The sequence below is a fragment of the Pantherophis guttatus genome, chromosome 5 (genome assembly GCF_059756535.1).
Source record: "Pantherophis guttatus breed Tessera chromosome 5, ASM5975653v1, whole genome shotgun sequence".
Lineage (NCBI taxonomy): Eukaryota > Metazoa > Chordata > Lepidosauria > Squamata > Colubridae > Pantherophis > Pantherophis guttatus.
In genome coordinates, this window is record NC_142067.1 from 275,997 (window position 1) to 293,140 (window position 17,144).

The 17,144-nt window shown below is 59.1% G+C and overlaps 1 protein-coding gene across 3 annotated transcripts; it reads left to right on the forward strand.

Annotated features, from left to right (window-relative positions):
• Nucleotides 1–1,367: 1,367 nt before the first annotated feature.
• On the forward strand, nt 1,368–17,138 carry APBB1 (amyloid beta precursor protein binding family B member 1). 3 transcript variants are annotated; one of them, XM_060689641.2, is made up of 15 exons: nt 1,368–1,469; nt 3,475–3,565; nt 3,986–4,610; nt 6,681–6,862; nt 11,659–11,715; nt 11,796–11,878; nt 12,256–12,319; nt 12,656–12,793; nt 12,942–13,069; nt 14,018–14,132; nt 14,365–14,449; nt 14,970–15,053; nt 15,795–15,910; nt 16,040–16,216; nt 16,506–17,138. In XM_060689641.2, exons 3-15 carry the CDS (start codon nt 4,007–4,009, stop codon nt 16,674–16,676), a joined length of 2,004 nt encoding a protein of 667 aa, XP_060545624.2. In that variant the 5' UTR covers nt 1,368–1,469; nt 3,475–3,565; nt 3,986–4,006; the 3' UTR covers nt 16,677–17,138. The 3 variants fall into 3 exon arrangements, with proteins under 3 accessions (XP_060545624.2, XP_087750688.1, XP_034282257.2); XM_087894562.1 differs by having other exon boundaries at nt 1,393–1,538; XM_034426366.3 differs by lacking the exon at nt 1,368–1,469 and adding an exon at nt 1,626–1,952.
• The last annotated feature ends 6 nt before the right edge of the window (nt 17,139–17,144 follow it).

Genomic DNA, 17,144 nt, shown 5'->3' on the forward strand with positions numbered 1-17,144 from the left:
GGCACTGCCGGGCTCAACAGCAACTGCGAGAGTCCGAGCACACCACCACTTAAGTATCAGCCAGCAGTGTGCTGCAGCAGCCAAAAAAGCCAACCCAGTCCTGGGCTGCATCAACAGAGGGACAGCCTCAAGTTCATGTGAAGTGACAGTACCCCTTTGTTCCTGCACTGGTGAGGTCACGCTTGGAATTCTAATCACGAGGACAGAAAAAAGATCCTAGAGAGAGCGAGCAGAAAACCAAGATGATGGAGGATCTGGAGGCTAAAACATACAGTGAATGGTTGAAGGCACTGGGTATGTCTAGCGGCTCTAGCCTAAACACAGAAGGATTTTCATTGTCTTAGAATTCTTCTCTAGAGGTTGAGTCTCTGCCTCCAGAGAAAAAGAAAAGATTGTGCCAGCAATGAAGAATTTAGCATGTAGAAAGTTTTGAATTTACTACAGCTCTTGTTGCAGGTTTAACTATTCAAGACAATAGGCTATAAATGCTGGTGCCAAATAAATTCTAAAAATTAATAAAGGGATATTTGAGGAATTTCTATTCATTATGGAATACATATTTGGACACAGTTCTATATATTTACACCCAAATACCTTTTCATTATAGTTTATTAGATACAATAGATTGACATATATCTTGCTATATCCATTATCCATAGCACATTTAAAACAATGTTTTATGCTGTAATTTTACTTAAAGCTTATCAATAAGAAAAATATATCAAATAGCATTCCCACGACATGATGGCAATGTTCCAATATTTGAGGGGCTGCCACAGAGGGGGGGGGAAACCTATTTTCCAAGGCACCCGAAGCCAGACAAGGAATAAAGGATGGAAACTGAAGGAGGAGAGATTCAACCTTGGAGACATTTTCTGACAGTGAGAGCAATCAACCGATGGAACAGAAGTTGCCTTCAGAAGTTGTGGGTGCTTCATCTCTGGAGGCTTTGAAGAAGAGACTGGACAGCCACTTGTTAGAAATGATCTAGAGTCTCCTGCTTGAGCAGGGGTTGGACTAGATGACCTACCAGGTCCCTTCCAACTCTGTTATTCTGAATGGGTGATATGATGGCAGTCTTCCAGTACTTGAGGGGCTGTCACAGAGAAGAGGGGGTCGACCTAGTCTCCAAAGCACCTGAGGGTGGGACAAGAAGCAACGGGTGGAAGATCATCAAAGACAAATCCAAAAGGAGGACTTTCCTGACCGAACAACTTGCCTCCCATCGCTGGAGGTTTTTAAAATTCAACATTCATGTGACCAGGAAAAAGGGTTGGACGACTAGCCGTCCTCCAAGGTCCCTTCCTGACCTCTGAGTCTAAGCCCAGGATTTCCCCTCCTCCCGCTGCTGCCCTGACCGGCACTTCCTTTCCTGGGGGTGCAGGGCCCGCAGACCTGCTTCGGCAGCCCTACTTCGAGGTCCCCGGCGCCCTCCTCCAAAGCAGCGCCCGGCCTTCTGCCTTTGGAAGGTCAGCCCCGCCTGCCTGCTGGCCGACAACCGGAGCCAGGGAGCTGGCAGCCCCCGAGGGGAAGCAGAGGTTTGCTTATGCGGGCAAAGAAAGCAGGCGCTGGCCTCCGGGGAGGCTCCTCCGGCCCGGCTCACAGCAGCCGCGCTCTCCGGCCTCGCCCAGGCTCAGCGCCCGGCCCGGGCTGGGCTGGAGATCCGCCTCCGGGCGCCCGCTGCCGGTCCGCAGCCGCCGCCCTCCCTCCGGCCCCGGGCGGCAACGGCGGATCCCGCGGAAGGTGCTGAGGACAGCGGCGCCTCCCTGCCCGGGGCCGCGCCCGGCGCTCCGCTTGCCGCCCCCTCGCCCCCGCCGGGCCAGCCGCCCCTCGCCCCCGCCGGGAGGGGCTGCTCGGTCTCGGAAGCGGAAACGACGCCTCCCCCGACCCCCCCCCACCCCCCCCGCCCCGCCGCCATCGCCAGCCTTCCGAGAGCGGCGCTGCAGCTGCAGGTACCCGGGGCGGCCGGGCGGGCAGGGAGGCGGGGGCCGCGAAGTCTCCGGAGCGCCCGCCGGGGCTGAGCCTCGAGCCGGTCGGGACGCGGGAGCGGCCGAGCTCCGGCAACGTCCTCCCCGCCGGACCAGGCGAGCCGCGGCCAGAGTCTCCCCGGTCCCGCCCGGCCACCTCGCCGCAAGGGCCGGCCTGGCCGGGAGGACGCGATGCCCGCGGCCGGCTCGGGCTGGGAAAGCCAGGCGGCCGCGCTCTTGGCGACCCTGTCAGCGGGGCGGGCAGAGGGTTCCGGGGCTTCGGGTGCCCCTTCGAGGCCGGCACGCAGGCCGGGGATGGGTGGCCCGGGGGGGGGGCTAGGTGGGGCCGGCGAGCGCCCCAGGCCTGTCCAGATGGCCTCTCTGGGCCCCAGGCCCGACGGCGAAAAGGAGCCGGCCAGAGTTCAGGGAAGAGCCCAGCCCTTCCTGGGGGAGGGGGCTGCAGGCCCTCCCAGGGGCTCAAGGAAGCGGCACCTTCTCCAGGGCCTGTTGGTGCCAGGGCCAGTCGGGGTCATTGAGGGTGGTTCCGGTTGGCGCGCCTAGAACAGGTCGCAAGGAAGCCGGAGGAAGCCAAGGCAACCCAAATAATCAAAGGGGATCAGCTGCATCGGTGGGGCTGGAATGGGCCAACTCGCCAGGGGACAATTGAACAATTCAATTTCATTATTTAAAATAAATCAAAAAATATTTTAATTTTTGCCATTCACATTTCATTTTTCCATCCTTTTGCATCGTTTCTTTAATGATTCTATTCCACCATTTCTTTGATATTAATGTAAGTCTTGTCCCGCAGCAAGTTGGCCGTGGCGAGTCAGCCGTGGAGGGTTGTCATAGACCCCCATGGGGCATTGACTGCCAAGGGGGTCCATCTCAAAGGCTCCATGTTGCTTCTGGATCGGAGAGGGAAGCCAGGCTGAGAGGGTCCCTGGCAGCATCTCCTGTCCCCCAAAAGCTTCAGTTTGGCCCTTGGGAGGAGGGGGCCAGCCAGCCAGGGCTGGGCTGAGAGGCCACAGCGTAGGATGGCGCCACAGCCACTAACCTGAACTGCTCACCCAGGGAACCAGAGTGGCCCAGGGATGACTCGTAGGCTCCCTGCTGCTTCTCTGCTGGGGCCTCCCAGGGGAAAAGGGCAAGACCAGAGCAGTCTTCTGGTTCTGCTGGAAAGCCCCCCTCCCCCACCCGGCCTCCTGTGGGCCACGGCAAGGCAAAATGGGTCTTATCCCCACCCGGGAGGCTGCCCTTAAGAGGTGGCACTTTGGAGGGCCTGGAGTCGGATTGGGTCCATCTAAGAGTTTCCCTCCAACTGCCAGGGGAAGGGAACAAATAAGCCCCCCCCCCACCAGCCCTCAGCGACATCTGACTGCCCAGAGGAGACTCAGGAGACCAGACCAGGAGGGGCCCAGCCTGGTCCAGCTGAGCCCCTCCAGCCGCTCCTCTGTCCTAGGGCTGCCGGGGTGGACTGACTCCTGCCTCTCTGTGTTGCCCCCAGGAGCTGACTGTTGCCCGGCCTTCCTTGGACTGCCCCCCCCGGGTCCCCCCGAGGCATGTAGCTGCGCTTCTCTTCCTCTGGCCCAGGATTGGTAAGCACCTGCTGAGGTCTTGCAGGAGTCAGGTCTTGACTTGGGGGGCAGGGATGGGGGGCTTGTGAGAAGCAGTCCAGAACTTTGGCACTGAGGACGGGGTGGATGGAGGGGGTTTTCTGGACCTCAAGACTGTTCCTGCCTCTGATCTCTGACCCGCTTCAAAAATCGGTCTCCCGCTTTCATTCCAACAACGGAAGGCCAAGCTGGGCCCACCCGAACACTTTAGTTGGGTGACCAGATTAGATCCTTTCTCTACATGGCAGGCTATACTTACCAATCAAAGCCAGCCCTAACCAGGACCCTGCTGGCCTTGAGGGACCCCTTCCCCCCAAGGAGAGTGGTGAGGGGGTGCATGGGGGTCGGGGGCTCATGCGGGTTGCTCTCTCATGACGGGTCGCTTCCTCCCCTGCCCACCAGTCTTCCCCAGCGCCCAGCACCATGTCCAGCTCGCTGAGCAAGCGGAGCAGCCTGGCCAACGACAACGGCTGCCTGGGCCTGAGCCTGGCCTTGGTAGCCCCGCCGGGGGGGGCAGTTCTGCCACACAAGGGGCGGTGCGCCTACAGCTGCGGGGAGCTGCAGAGCATCTTGGGGCTGCCGCCCTCCACGGAGGAGCCCTCCAACAGCAAGTGGAGGAAGGAAGGGCAGAACCAGCTGCGGCAGGCGGTGGAGCGTGGCCGCGACCAGAACCGCAATGAACTGAGCCTTCCCAGCAAGGAGCTGAGCGCGCTACTGGTCCCTCTGACGGGGCAGGAGGGCAAGGGCCGAGCGGAGGACCCAGAGGCTGAGGAGGAGGAAGAAGACGAAGAGGAGGAGGAAGAGGAGGAGGAGGAGGAGGAGGAGGAGGAGGAAGGCTCCACCCCGGTCCAGAGTGAACCTGTGACTGAGTCAGAGCAGAGCTCGGAGCGGGCACTGCCTCGAGGGGAGCAAGGCCGCAGTGCCAGCCTCCTCTTTGCCACTCGCAACAGCACAGCCAGTGACGAAGATTCCAGCTGGGCCACGCTCAGCCAGGGCAGTCCGACTGGCAGCTCCCTGGATGAAGCCGGTAGGTGACTGGGGTGGGGGGGTGGGAAAGCACAGCAGATGGTAGGAGGGACCATCAGTGGCTTGCTGGAGGGGAGCCCAAAGGCAGAGAGGCACACTGCCACTTGTCTGTGCCAAGCAGAACCAGGTGGCTTGCACAAGTCACATGGGAGGAGGGAATGTGGGGGGAATCACCTCTTTCCTGCATGTTGAAACTGATATTTGGGAAATTTTAAGAGGGCAAGCGCAGAGGTTCTGGGTTGGGGGGTGTGCTAGGCAGCTTGGGGCTGCTTTCTAATATGCTCCCCTTCCCCCCCCCCCGTCAATTGGTGGTATTGCTCCTGCGCTGGCTCAGCTAGGCTCCGAAGGCCCCTGGGGGAGCAGTGATGTCAGCAGGTGCCTGGCACAGCTCCCACCCCTCAGCCCCAGGGACTGCCCAGTGCCCAGCAACCAGCCCTGGGATGCTCCTCTCTGATCCTGCGCCCTGCAGCTGTGGCTGTCTCCAGCAGCCTCCCACGGGAGAGGAGGCTTTCTACCCCCTCCCCGTTCTCCCCCCCCCTTCCGTTCCTCTTAGCCCTGGGGGAGCCTGGTTGCTGCTGCTTGCCTAGCGAAATGCACTTTGCCTTGGAAGAGGAAAGAGGGCTTTCGGGCTGGACGGGGAGTGGGCTGAGCGACGTGGACTGGCAAGACGCTGGTGGGCCCTGGGGCTGCAGGGGGTGGGGGAGGGCCAGCTATTTTAATTATCCTGGGTTGAAGTCTGTGAAGCATTTATTTGTGTCAGGCTGCAAGAATAGCTCCTGCCTGTTGCTCCCAGTAAAGGATCACCGGCTGACTGTGCTGCAGCTGGCCTTATTCTTGGGGTGGGGGTGGGGGAGCCGCTGAGTAGTGGTGGGGGGGAGGGCTAGGTGGAACTGGGGAGGCCAGGGGAAGGAGGTAAGGAGCTTGGCAGGTGGGGGGTGTTAAAGGGAAATTAAGGACGACCTAATGGAATGATTGTACTTTTAATTTGTCTTTCTGTCTTATCCTGGGTGCAGAGAGGAAGCAGGGGCTGCGAGGGGAGGTTCCATCAGCAACAGAATGGAGGGGGGCGCTTAGGGGACAAAATCCCTCCCTCCTTCCCTCCCTTTCTTGTGACTCGGATGCAACCCAGCCCCTCTTGCCTTGGTTTTGCCCCTCTCCCAGGGAAACATGACTGTCAGCTGGCCTTTGCCTTTGGGGTGGGAGGGGATTGTGGCTTTTCTGCTGGGGAGTGGAGTGGGGGTGACTAAGGAGGCTGGGGGCTCTTGTCTGCCTGCCCACTGCAGACCAGAGTTGCTGAAGAGGAGGCAGAGTTGGGGAGACTGGCAGGCTCTTGGGTGCCCTTTGGGGGTCAGTATGGAGGGCTGGGCTTGGTGTGGGGAGACCTGGCGGGATTTCCGGCAGGAGCCAGGGGTCCCTCTGCCACCTGTGGGGATGGACCAGGGCTGGCAGGGGGAGTTGAGAGGGTTCTCCTGCCTGGTTCCTCCCCAGCTGCCCTGGCTGATGGACAGTTTGGGGTCCAGTCACGCTGGGAGTGGGAGGGTTGGGGCAACAGCCACCGAATCCATGATCCCCGGCCCTGCCTGGGGCAGCAGTGCTTGGAGCACCTTGTGGCCCCGGAAGAGCCTCGTGCCAACGCTGCCTTGGCACAATTAAGCCTGGGCCTTTGACACGGGCAGGCATGTATCCACATGGGGGGGGGAGGGGGAGGGGAGAGTTGTGTGCCATGGCAAGAAGCAGGAACCGGCCCGGGTCCAGGAAGGCTCTTTCACGTCAGTCCCGGGGCCAAGGCAGAATCTCCCGGCCTTGAGGCTCAAGGCTCCCTGCAGGGGTGCCTTGAAACGTTTCTTCCCAGGCTGGGCTGAGCTAAATGGCCAGGAGACTCGCCTTCGCTCCCTCCCTCTGGCCTCCCCACCTCCACCATGGGGTGACAGGAATGGCATCCCCTCCTCCATGGGGTGGCAGGAGTGGCAAGGGATGGTTCCTTTCCAGCCATGCCCGCCCCGGGAGATGCCTTATCGGGGACCCCACTGCGGACCCCCACCCCAGCCTACCTCGCTCCTTCTTTTACCAGATTCCTTCTGGCTGTGTAACTCCCTGGAGACAGACTCTGACCTCCCAGCGGGATGGATGCGGGTTCAAGACACGTCCGGCACCTACTACTGGCACATTCCAACAGGCACCACCCAATGGGAGCCTCCCTTGTGCAGTGGGAGGGGCGACTCGGCAGGAAACACCCCCACCCGGGAGACCCAGGTAAAAGGCTAGGGGGCCTGGCTCCTTTCTGGCACAAGGGCCCCTCCTCAGATCCCTGGCCTTGGGTGTCCGAGGGGTTGGGCCAAAGGGGCCAGGGGACATCAAGAAGGGCCTCCAAAGCAGCCAACGGTTTACTTACTTATTTAGTTAGTTTTTATTTTTATCCAGCCCTTATTATTTATTATAAATAACTCAAGGCAGCAAACATACTCCTTCCTCCTCTTATTTCCCCTCCCACCACCACCACCTTGTGAGGTGCATTGGGAGAAACTGACTGGCCCAAAGTTACCCAGCTGGTTGACTTTCATGCCTGAGGCGGGACTAGAACTCCCAGTCTCCTGGTGATTGGCCTGGTACCTTAGCCACTATACCAAACAGGTGACTCTGGGTCATAGCAGCCCCTTCCAGTAGTTGAAAGGTTACCCCAGGACTGGTGCTCAAGAGGGCAGGACTGGGCACCAGATACAGGATGGCAGGCACTGAGTGCCCTGGAGAAGGGGGGTGGGTGGGAGGGGGCTCCCGCCAGCAAGCAGGGCTACCTGTGAGGGCTCTTCCTTTGACTGGGAGGAGGGGCTTTGCCAGGGGTGGTTGTGTGAACGCAGCCAGGACATGGGAGCCTGTATTTCCACTCCGGTAGCCTCATTCCAAGGGGAGCCTTTGCTGACCTCTCTGCAAAGGGGGAGGCTCCTGAGAAGCTTTCTACTCTGAGCAGCAGTCGGGCGTGTATGTGTGTGTGTGTGTGTGTGTGTGCATGCGTGCGCGCAGCTGGGAGCCTCTGGTGTCACTCTTCCAAGCCCCCTCCCCCCCCGGTGCCTGTCAGGGCCTCCAGCGGCATCCCCCCCCTCCCCGCTCCAGCCAAGCAGCTCTGCATATGGCGCTTGGTGGCTATCGGAGGGAAGGAGGGTTTGCCTGGGAACCTCCTGCAGAGTCGCTGCGGTTCCTCTAAGCCTTGAAGGTGGGAGATGTGCTCCCCACTCACGGGGTGTGTGTGTGTGTGTGTGCGTGTGTGCAGTCCTTGTGCTCGTCCACTGCTCCTGGGGAGGCCTGGACTGAGCACAAGAGGGATCTGCCCACACAGGTCTGCTGGGCATGTTCCTTCCGGCAGGGAAAGATGGGTACTTTCCAGACCAGTTGCCCTGAGGCTGGGCGGAGACTCTCTGGGGCAGTGGCTGAAGGGCTCTTCTCTCTCCTGGCAGGGAACGGCCCCAGGGAAGCCCCCACTTCCCCTCTCACTGCAGTTGGTTTAGTGATTAAGGCCCTCCCCCTCCCCGGCTAGAAACCAGGAGATGGGGAGTTCTAGTCCTGCCTTGGGCACGAAAGCCGGCCGGGTGGATGGTGACCAGTCCCCTTCTCTCAGCCCAATCCAGCTCGCAGGGTGGTGGTTGTAGGGAAAACAGGAGGAGGAAGGAGTGTTAGGTATGTTCGCTGCCTTGAATTATTTATAATAACTGAAATATATTTATAACAGCAAGGCAGGATAAATACTGTATGAGTAAAATGATTTATTTATTTATTTATTTATTGCGATTTATATGCCGCCTTTCTCCCTAGGGACTCAAGGCGGCTTACAAAATGATAACTTCAATACAAATCACAATACAATACCAAATTAAAATCAGTAACCCAATTAAAAAACGATTTAAAATTATACCAGTGTACCCCCAAACGGATCAGTTTAATTGGCGGAAGAGCCACGTCTTCAGCTCGCGATGGAAGGAAAGAAGGTCGGGGGCTGTCCTGAGCTCAGTGGGCAATCCATTCCAGAGGGTCGGGGCTCCCACAGAGAACGCCCTCTCCCTGGGGGTCGTCAGCTGACATTGTTTGGCCGACAGCACCCTGAGGAGGCCGACTCTGTGAGAGCGCACAGGACGATGGGAGAACGGCTGGAGATGGTCCTGCAAGTACCCCGGGCCTAAGCCATGAAGGGCTTTATAGGTGAGCACCAGCACCTTGAAACGTATCCGGAGTGCCACCGGTAGCCAGTGCAGCTCACGCAGGAGAGGTGTTACAAGGGAGTATCTAGACGCCCCCGTAACTACTCGCGCGGCTGCATTTTGGACTAGCTGAAGCCTCCGGACACATCCCAAGGGCAGCCCCATGTAGAGGGTGTTACAGTAGTCCAACCTAGAGGTAACAAGGGCGTGAGTGACCGTGGCGAGGGCTTCCCGGTCTAGGACCGGGCGCAACTGGCGCACAAGACGGACCTGTGCGAAGGCCCCCCTGGTTACGGCCGTCAGATGGTCATCTAAAGACAGCCGAGAATCCAGGAGGACACCCAAGTTGCAGACCCTATCGGAGGGAGCAAGGGTTTCACCTCCGATCATTAAGGATGGAACCTCCAGATCGCGGGATGCCGGCATCCACAGCCACTCAGTCTTGGAAGGGTTGAGTCTAAGCCTGTTCCTCCCCATCCAAACCCGCACCGCTTCCAGGCAGTGGGACATCACGGAAAGGGCATCCCTAGGGTGGTCAGGGGTGGAAATGTAAAGCTGGGTATCATCAGCATATTGATAATACCTCACCCCAAAACCACGGATGATCTCACCCAGCGGTTTCATATAGATATTAAAGAGCAGAGGAGAGAGAACCGAGCCCTGAGGCACCCCACAAGTGAGAGGCCTCTGGGAGGATCCCTGATCCCCCGCCCAAACAGACTGCAGACAGCCCGAGAGATAGGAGGAGAACCACTGTAAAACAGTGCCTCCTAACCCTATCTCCCTGAGCCGCTGCAGCAGGATACCATGGTCGATGGTATCGAACGCCGCTGAGAGGTCAAGAAGGACCAGAGGAGTTGCGCACCAATGGTATCAATGGCTGGAAAGGAAAATCAGCAAAAATGTAGAGGACAGAAATTAGGGTAAAGACTTTCACAAGGAGATGAACCCATAAGAAATGTAAATTGGTAGTGAAAAGTTATAACATTGGAATTAGACATTTAATAATTACTCTTTATTAAACTATATAAGCTCAATGACATATATTCTGTTGATGACAAAAGCGTAAATGTAAAATGTTAGGTGGGTTTGTAGGTGGTGGGTTTTTTGTTTGTCTTTGTATTGTATTGTCTTTATATCTGTGTTTATATTTTAATAATAAAAAAAAAATTAAAAAAAAAAAAAAAAAGAGAGGTCAAGAAGGACCAGGATGGAGGAGCAATCCCCATCCCTGGCCCGCCAGAGATCATTTACTAGGGCGACCAATGCCGTTTCCGTGCTGTGGCCACGCCTGAAACCAGATTGGTAAGGATCCAGGTAGTCAGTTTCCTCCAGGAATTGAGGGAATTGCTGTGCCACCACGGACTCAACAACCTTCGCTAAAAAGCAGAGGTTGGAGACTGGACGGTAGTTGTTAAGTACGTCAGGATCCAGGTTAGGCTTCTTCAGGAGAGGTCGAACCACCGCCTCTTTAAGCGCAGCGGGAAAGACCCCTTCCTTTAGTGAAGCGTTGACAATAGCCTGGATCCAGTCTCCAGTCACCTCCCTGGCTGCCGAAACAAGCCAGGAGGGACAAGGGTCCAGTAAACATGTGGAAGACCCCAGCCTACTCATAATCCTGTCCACGTCATCCAATGAAACAGGCTCAAACTCAACCCAAGTGTCTCCACCGAGACTAGGCCCTGTCACCTCAACAGACTCTGTCCAGTCGGAGTCCAACCCGGTCTGAATCTGAGTGATTTTATCTTGCAGAAACTGTGCAAAGTCCTCAGCACAGCCCTGTAAGGGGTCCTCCCTCGCTCCCTGATTAAGGAGGGAGCGGGTCACTCTAAACAGGGCTGCTGGGCGATTTTCTGCAGATGCAATGAGAGTGGCGAAATAGTTACGTTTCGCTACTTCCATCGCCACAAGATAAGACCTAATATGGGTTCTTAGTTGTGTTCGGTCGGACTCGGATCGGGAGGATCTCCAACCACCCTCCAGGCGTCTTTTCTGACGCTTCATTTTCCTGAGCTCCGCGGTAAACCAAGGAGCCGCCCGGGATCTGCATCAGATCAGAGGCCGCAAAGGCGCGATTCGATCCAGGGCCCCCACCGCAGCCTGTTCCCAGGCCGCAACAAGGGTCTCAGATGAATCGTGGGCTAAGGAGGCGGGAAATGACCCATGCTCCATCAGGAAACTTTCGGGTTCCATCAGGCGCCTGGGGCGGAACCATTTTACTGGTTCCGCACCCCTGCGACGGGAGATGGCGGAGGAAAAGTCGAGTCTAAGGAGGGAATGATCGGTGGATGACAGAGGGTCAATAGATAGAGTCCCCTCCCCACGATCATTTATCCACTGTCCAGAGAGAAAAATAAGGTCGAGTGTGTGTCCTCCAATATGAGTTGGGCCCTGTACAATCTGAGTCAGGTCCATGGCCGTCATGGAGGTCATGAACTCCCGCACCAACTCAGATGACTCACCGGCCGATGGCAGATGATAAATAAATGATAAATGATAAAAAAAAAATGATAAATAAAAAAGAATAAAAGAAATTGGCAGGTTTTTTATACCCTCAGGGCAGAGCAGAGCAGAGCAGAGCAGAGCAGAGCAGAGCAGAGCAGTAGGAGGGGGCTGCCAACAGGACTTTCTTAGAAGCCGGGTGGGGTGGGGTGGGTGGGGTTGGGGTAAGGGCTGGCGCAAGGGAGATGTGGAGAGCCAGCTTGGTCTGAGCTGGGCTGCCTAGCAGGGGCGGCTGGAGGAGGGCTTCTTGGTCCCAGGAGAGCCACGAGGGCGGGAGTGTCAGGATGTGCACATGGAAGGAAGAAGGAAGGGGTGTCCATGGGCGAAGGGCTCTCTGTTCACCCCGCTCCTTCCCTGCAGCACACCTGGATGGACTTTGGGCAGACGGACCCAGCCCCTAATCCAGACTTCTGGAAGGTGAGTGGCTGCCTGGGCTGTGGGGGCACAGAGGCACGAGGGAGGGGCTTCAGCTGCTCCTCATGGCTTTCCTCCCCCAGGAGGTTCCGCCGGAGGGGGCAACCCCCCAGTCTCAGTCGGATGAGGGCCCGCCCAGCTCAGCCTTGGGATCTCCCGTCATGCGGTGAGTGTGTTTGTGGGCGTGTCTCGTGGCTGTGGTCCTGGGAGAGGCTCTCCCTCAAGGGTCCGGCATAGCTCAGAGACCCTGTGGAGCCCCAATCTGGGCTGGTCCCCACCCGCCAGCATCCCTGCATCAAAAACCGCCTGGCACCTTCCTGACAAATCACATCAGAGGGAGGGAGAAAGGATGTGAAGGAGGGTTTGGGGCACTGCCAGGTCTCTTTTGTTCCCCCTTAGGGGGCATCAGGCTGTGTCTGCAAAGCTGCAGCATGTGGGGTTTGGCCTGAGGAGACTGGGCTGCGGGTGGCCCCTGGGTGGTGCTGGGGGAGCATGTTGAAGAGGCAGCCCAACCGATAGCACCCTGGGCCGTTTGTCTTCCAGGTCTTCCCTGGAAGCAGGAGGGGAGGAAGCAGCCGGGCTACTGGGCCTTTCCCCGGGATCGAAGGTAAAGCTGCCTGGTGCCACGAGGATGGCAGGCTGGCTTCTGATCCCCTTGCAGGAGGAGGCCCTCCTCAGCCCCCCTCCCACCCCCGGATGGGGAGGATCCAAAAGCCTCAGGGAGCAGGAATTGGGTCAGATGCTCCAACCTTCACGAATAATGGCACAGCTGCCTGGCAGAGGGTCCTGAGGAGGGGAGGCTCCAGGGAGGGACCCCTGGTGCCCCCTCCTAGGCATTGCCCGGGGCTGCCCCTGGGTTTCCTCTGCCGCCACTTTCACCTGGGGGAGGGGAGATCTTCAGCCTTGCATCCCCAGACACACACGTCTTCACTGCTTCCCACAGTGCTTCTCTGTCCACTCGCTGGGCTGGGTGGAGATGGCCGAGGAGGAGCTGGCCCCCGGCAGGAGCGCAGTGGCCGTCAACAACTGCATCCGGCAGCTGGCCGGGCAGGAGCCGGCCCTGGGGGGCTCCTGGATGGAGGTGAGCGGCTGGTGGGGCGGCCAGGGGAGCAGCCAGACGGGCGGGTGGGGTGGGGGCTAGGCTTCTGGGGACTCTGGGCCAGCTGAGGGAGGAGAGCCCTGGCGGGCCTGAGGGAGAACCGAGCGGCAGCTCTCCCCCATCCACCCAGGGTAAGGCCATGCTGCTGGTGCTGGAGAAGGAACTGCTGAAGCTACTGGAGCCCCAGGAGCGGAGGGAGCTGCACTGCCTGCCCATTGCAGCCATCCGGGTCTGGGGCGTTGGACGGGACAGTGGAAGGTAGGCAGCCATGGTGCCAGAGGGCTGCTGGGTGGGGGTTTCCCTGGAGGATCCTTTGCCCAGGCCAGGTGAGCTCCCAGTTGGCCCCCCTCCTGGCCGCCGCTGCTCCACAGGAGGCCGGTGGCGGCTGAGCCCCCTGGGAAAATGCGACCTTTGCACACTTACATCTCTTGCACGCAGGAGAAATGTCCCCCTTGTGGGGTGTCTGGGGAAGCCGTGCCTACATCGGCTAGCAGTTGTGCCAAGACCTCTATTGCCTCTCAGGCTGGCCCAGCAGTGAGGCTGGGGTCTCCTCTCAGCCTGGGGGCTGTGCAGATCTGCAGTCTGAACCAGCTACTTCTTTGGCTACCTCTGCGGGAGAGTTCCACCCCCTCTAGTTTCGGGTGGGGGTAGAGGCTCCCCATGTACGGCCTGGAGACCTCCTGGACACATCCTACTCGATGCGGGGGGAGTGGGGGCAGGTCTTCCCAAAGGCCAATCCAGGTCCGGTGTGTGTGTGTGTGTGTGTGTGTGTGTGTGTGTGTGTGTAGCTGGCCTCTGCCTGGGGCCTTGCTGCTGCCACTGGCTGGCTGCCCCCTCCTCCACTTGGTCAGAAGGAAAGCTGAGCGACTGATGGGTGCCCGTGGGGGTGGTGGTATCTGTGGGCTCTATTTGAGAAGAAAGGGGGCTGTCATAATCGGACCAGTGGCCTGGGGAGTGGAGGCTGTCCTGCCCCCTGCTAATCCTCTGGTGCCCGCCCTTCTCTTCCTTTGCTTCGTCTCGGGACCCAGGGAAAGGTAAGCCCTGCATCCCCCCCCTCAGCTACAGCTTCCCCTGATGGGAGGAACATCGGAATGGCCAGCCCTGGCGCCCACTTGGCAGCCTCCCCACCTGCCCGCTGGAGAGGCTTTGCCCAGCACTGACCTGGCATCCCGTGCCCTGCTTTCCGACCCTCTGCCTCCCCTGCAGGGAGTTTGCCTACGTGGCACAAGACCAGTTGGCTCAGATGCTGAAGTGCCATGTCTTCCGGTGCGACAGCCCTGCTAAGAATATTGCCACCAGCCTCCATGAAATCTGCTCCAAGGTCAGCCCCCCCCTCTTCCTTGGGGATCTCTGGCGCTTGGCCCTCTCCCTCCCGCCTCCTCCGGAGCATCCCACGCAGCTCCTGGGAAGGTGGGCACAAGAGGCAGCCTCCCTCTGGGGTCAGGCACCATCCTCAGACCCACTGCACCCCCCCAAGTCCTAAGGCCATGGGGCTTGCAGGATTGTGGAGGCGGCCTGATGGCCACTGGGGGTGATCTTCTCCTCTCCTCTAGATTGTGACAGAGCGGCACAGCGCCCAAAGCTTGCTCAGGGGGCTCTCCCTGGACCCGTCCAAGATGGTGGAAATCCCCTTCCAAGGTAGGGGATGGGAAGGGCAGGAAGGCCGGGAGGGAGGGGTCTTGGGGGTGCTCCTTGCCTTCAGTCCCTGGGCTGCAGGTGGGGTGCGAAGCTCTCGTGTGGAGGGAGGGGGCTCATCAGGGGGTCCCTCAGAGCCTGCACCCACCCTGGGGTTTTTGGCAGGAGGGCAGCCATTCAGGTTCAGGTAAGTCCTCGGCTTACAACCGTTATTGAGCTTGTCAATTAAGGGTGTAAGTTGTGACAGTCATAGAGTGAGCCATCATGCAACTGATCTGATTTTATGACTCATTGTGGCAATTGTAAAATGACTGCAGGGGTCATTAAGTGAACCCACTAGTCACTAGAAGGAAGCGTCCAGAAAGCGCTCGTGTGACCATGGGGAGGGGGGGGGGAGATGTGACATTGGAACTTTGAAATGCGGGGGGGGGTGTTGTCTCTCATGATTTTGAACGGTTGCTAATCCGTTGTAAATCGAGAACTCCCTGCGGACTGCCCTTTGCTCCCTCTTTCTTTTCTCCAGTTGAGTTTCCGGCACCCAAAAGTGAATCAGTCCAGAAATTCCAGGTTTACTACCTGGGGAGCATTTCCGTGGCCAAGCCTGTGGGTAAGAGAGGCGTGGGGAGAGGTGGGGCAGAGACCCCGAGAGGCGGCATCCCAGGGGACCGGCAGTGGAAAGCAGGAAGGGTAGCAACCTTGACCAATTTCATCTTGACCACCTCCTCATGAGACCCCAAAATGCAGCGGCCCCCAACCTTTCTGGCACCCGGGGCAGCAGCAGGCGGCAGTGGCTTTGCATGCTTGCCCGCTGCTTGCGTGGCCCAGTTCCCAACAGGCTACGGGCCGGTCCCGGTCCACAGCCTGGGGCGGTTTGAGGACCCCTGCTCTAAAGGACCTATCCTTTCTTCGACAGTTGTCCTGCTAGTATGACCAAGGAGACCCTCCTCGGCTTCCTCCGCCCCTTCCCCGTGTCTGGGCGCTCATCAGCCCCTGGGTTGCAGGTCCCTTCCTTCCACCCTCCCTAGACACGGCCACCTTGGGGAGGGGGGCTCTTTCTGCTGAATTGCCAGGATCTTTGACCTCCTGGGCTTCCCCAAAGGCATGACTCCGAAAGGGAGGGTCAAGGGCTTCCCCCTTGTTGGAGGGCCCAGGCCAGCCCGGGTGGAGATGCTCTGCTTCTCCCTCACCCCCAGCGGATCCCCAAAAACCGGAACCATCATCCTGGCTTAGCCGTTGTTGGGGCCCCCGGGGGCCCTGCCTTGCTGCTCTTCCCACCAGGACCGGGCTTAATCACAAGCTTTGGGCCCCGCCTGCCCTGGTGAGGCCGTTCCTGCCTTTGCTTCTCCAGGCATGGAGGTCATCAACAGCGCCCTGGAGGCGGCCCTGGCATCTGGCAGCAAGGAGCAGTGGGCACCCACTCAATTCAGCGTGGCACCAGCCACCCTCACCCTCACCCATCAGCAGGTAAGGACGTGCTTGGCGGGGGCAGCTGGGGATGAGCTCTTGAGAGTCAGGGATGGGGAAGCCCTGGGAGGGGCCAGAGCAGGCAGCTCCTGCTCTGTGGGTCTGTCCCGACTCCCGCCTTCCCTACAGACTGACACCGTGCTGTGCGAGTGCCGCGTGCGCTTCCTCTCCTTCATGGGCATCGGGAAGGACGCCCGCTCCTTTGCCTTCATTATGGCTGCGGCTGCCAGCAGCTTCTCCTGCCACATGATCTGGTGCGAGCCCAACGCTGCGGGGCTGAGCGAAGCCGTTCAGGCCGCTTGCATGGTGAGTTTGAGGCGCTCCTGTTCCTCCTCCTCCTCCTCCCTCCCCCCCCCGCTTAGCAGAGGCTCTGCCACGTTGCCAAAAGCTGACTTTGCCAGCTCTGTGAAATCTGCTGGCTGGCCATTCCTGCACCCCCCACCGAGCAGTCCGTCCCACCAGTGCCTAACCTCCCACAGTCCATCCGTGCCCTGCTGTAGAAGGCCGGATCGCAGGGCATGGCTGGGAGGATCCTGTGCCCCAGATGCCCATATTGGCACCGATGCCCCGTCACCCGCTCATCCCTCCTTTTCAGCTTCGCTACCAGAAATGCTTGGATGCGCGACCCCAGTCCACCGGCAGCTCCTGCCTCCCGGCCCCTCCTGCTGACTCCGTGGCTCGCCGCGTGGGCTCCACGGTTAGGAAGGGCATCCAGGCCCTGCTGGGGACTCTCCAACCCAAGCACCAGGGGTCCCAGACGCCATGAGCTCCAGGCAGGAGAGAGGGGCACCTGCCTGCCCACCTGGACCCTCCGTGCCAGCAGTGCCCCTGGCCTCTGCCAGCCTCGCAGCTCTTGGCTTGCCCTGGTGCACGGTGCGTGTGTGTTCTGCATGAGTGCAAGGTGTCTATTTATGAGGGATGCGTGGATCTCCGCAGGCGCGTGACCTTCATGCCAGTGGCAGAAGGGAGGGAGGAGGAGGAGGGCTCCTCTTTGGGCAGCTGTACTGCGGCTGCCAGACCTGATCCCTTCCCCCACCAGCCTCTCCCCCACCCCAGGCCCTGGAATTAGCTGCTGCAGAGGACCTTGGTGGCATCTGGCCACGCATTGGGGAGGGGTCAGGGTCCCAGCAATCTCCCCATTTGGCCAGGAGCAGAGGGGGTGGGTGGGGGAGCTGCTGCCTCTGCTGTTTGTCTTGTACTAACCCACAAATAAACTCTGTTCCAACGACCCCCG